Below are 2,267 nucleotides of genomic sequence, written 5' to 3' on the forward strand. Positions count from 1 at the left end.
AATAGTACCGCTCTTTCACCTGCAGCAACGAGCGAGAAACATCCGCGACTTCGTGTGGCTGCTTTCGTTGTTCCTTAAGAGCGGTACTATGGCCAACTCTACCACCGCAGAGCCAGAGAAGATGGAACAGGGCGAAGAAGAGGAGGAAGAAGAGAATGTGGATGGTGACGAGGAGGATGGCGAGGAAGAAGAGGAGGAGGACCTGGAGCCTGTTGATACCGTGACCGTTGGGAGCACGTACAAGTGCCGCAGGAATGACGATACCTTGCATGTTGCAGAGATTGTGAAGACCCGAAAGACAAAGGAGAACGTGGAGGAGTTCTATGTGCACTACGTTGGGCTGAACCGTCGGCAAAATGAATGGGTGGATAAGTCTCGTCTGCTGCAAGCCAAGGAAGTTAAAGCTGAAGAGAACAACACGGAGGAAACCAATGACGTTTCAGAGAAGGGCGCCAGGGGCAATAAACGGAAACTCGAGGATGGCGACGCTGATCAGAAGAAAAGGAAAGTTGACGAAGCGGAGGACGACTTCACTGAAGATTTGACCTGCGGTCTGTGCAGGTCTCTGTTCAAGGAGCCAGTAATCTTGGAATGTGGCCACAACTTTTGCAAACAGTGCATTGATAAGTCTTGGGAGAGTGCCACCGCGTTTTCTTGCCCAGAATGCAAGGAAGTATTGTCTGAGCGGAAGTATACAACCAACCGAGTATTGGCCAGCCTGGTCAAGAAAGCTGCTGTGTCGGTGAAGGACGTAAAGCCCAAAGAGAAATGCGACGAGCATGACGAGAGATTAAAGCTGTTCTGCAAAGATGATGGAACCCTGGCCTGTGTCATCTGTCGTGACTCTCTGAAGCATTCGGCTCACAACTTCCTTCCCATCCAGGATGCTGTAGGGGTGTACAGGGACCAGTTAATTGCTTTAGTGACCCCGTTGGAATCTACAATGAAGGAAAACCAGAAGCTGAAGTCTGAGCAAAGCCAGAAGATCACTCTGCACAGAGATAATCTTCTTGATTACAAGAAACACATCGAGTCTGAGTTTGAGAAGCTTCACCAATTCCTGCGTGAGAAGGAGACCAAAATGGTTGAAGATCTCAATGGTGAAGGGGAGGTGCTGCTGAAGGAAATGGAGACAAACCTGGTTAAAATGACCGACAACTGCGAATTTATCGAAGAGGCAATCTCTACGACACAATCCAGGCTCAATGAGAGTGATCCGATCGCTTTCCTGACGGATATAAAGAGCTTCATTGAACGGTGCTGTGAGGAACACAGGAAGGGAGTTCCTGCCGAGAGTGTTCTGGTTAACAAGGATCTCAGCCAGGGTCGATTCAAGGGTCCAATTCAATACATCGTATGGAAGGAGTTGAAATCTTTTGTTCAGCCAGGCCTTTCTCCGTTGACGCTCGACCCTCAAACTGCACATCCCAACCTTGTGCTCACTGAAGGCTTGACTAGTGTGAAGTACACTGACACAAAGCAGCAACTCCCAGATAATCCGAAGCGTTTCAGCCAGTGTATTTTAGTCCTTGGTGCTGAAGGATTTGACTCGGGGAAGCATTACTGGGAGGTTGAAGTGGGTAACAAAACTGCTTGGGATGTTGGTATGGCCAGCGAGTCTAGTAACAGGAAGGGCAAAATCAAGCTTAACCCTAAAAATGGCTACTGGGCAATCTGGCTGCGGAATGGTAATGCTTTCAAGGCTCTGGAGTCTCCATCCAAGACTCTGAACCTGACTAGTAAACCGCAAAAGATTGGGGTGTATGTAGATTATGAAGGAGGTCAGGTGTCCTTTTACAATGCAGATGACATGTCACCCATTTACACTTTTAACGGAGTCTTCACTGAAAAGCTATACCCATATCTGTCACCATTCCTTCAAGATTCTGGCAAGAACGCAGAGCCACTGAAACTGGTTCACAACAAAATGTAAATTTGCAAGCCTTTCTCCAGTCTGCAAGTTCACTTGCTAGCCCGTAATGTTGACCCCACCCATGTTCCAGCATGACCATTCTAGCAGTGATTTCCAGTCTCCATGTGCATTTCAGCACATTTCATGTTTTGCTTTGGGCTTCCCAATTCATCAGTTGGCCCTCTGCTTTAACCTATACCATGTGTAGTTAAGGTTTGCCTCTATTTTTTCCTTTTAGAAGGGGGTGGGTCGCGATTAAAGGGCGCTAAAACTATGTTTACCATTCTTGGATTGCAGTCTGCTGCTTTTCTCTGGAAGTAACTTGTGTAAAGCTGACCAATTTAAAATGTGCATT

At 47.5% G+C, this 2,267-nt stretch overlaps 1 protein-coding gene across 1 annotated transcript; it reads left to right on the plus strand.

Annotated features, from left to right (window-relative positions):
• Positions 1 to 88: 88 nt before the first annotated feature.
• On the plus strand, positions 89 to 1,933 carry LOC117800539 (zinc-binding protein A33). Its single transcript, XM_034653089.1, has one exon. It carries the CDS (start codon positions 89 to 91, stop codon positions 1,931 to 1,933), a length of 1,845 nt encoding a protein of 614 aa, XP_034508980.1.
• The last annotated feature ends 334 nt before the right edge of the window (positions 1,934 to 2,267 follow it).

This window comes from Ailuropoda melanoleuca, unplaced genomic scaffold (genome assembly GCF_002007445.2).
Source record: "Ailuropoda melanoleuca isolate Jingjing unplaced genomic scaffold, ASM200744v2 unplaced-scaffold72031, whole genome shotgun sequence".
Classification (NCBI taxonomy): domain Eukaryota; kingdom Metazoa; phylum Chordata; class Mammalia; order Carnivora; family Ursidae; genus Ailuropoda; species Ailuropoda melanoleuca.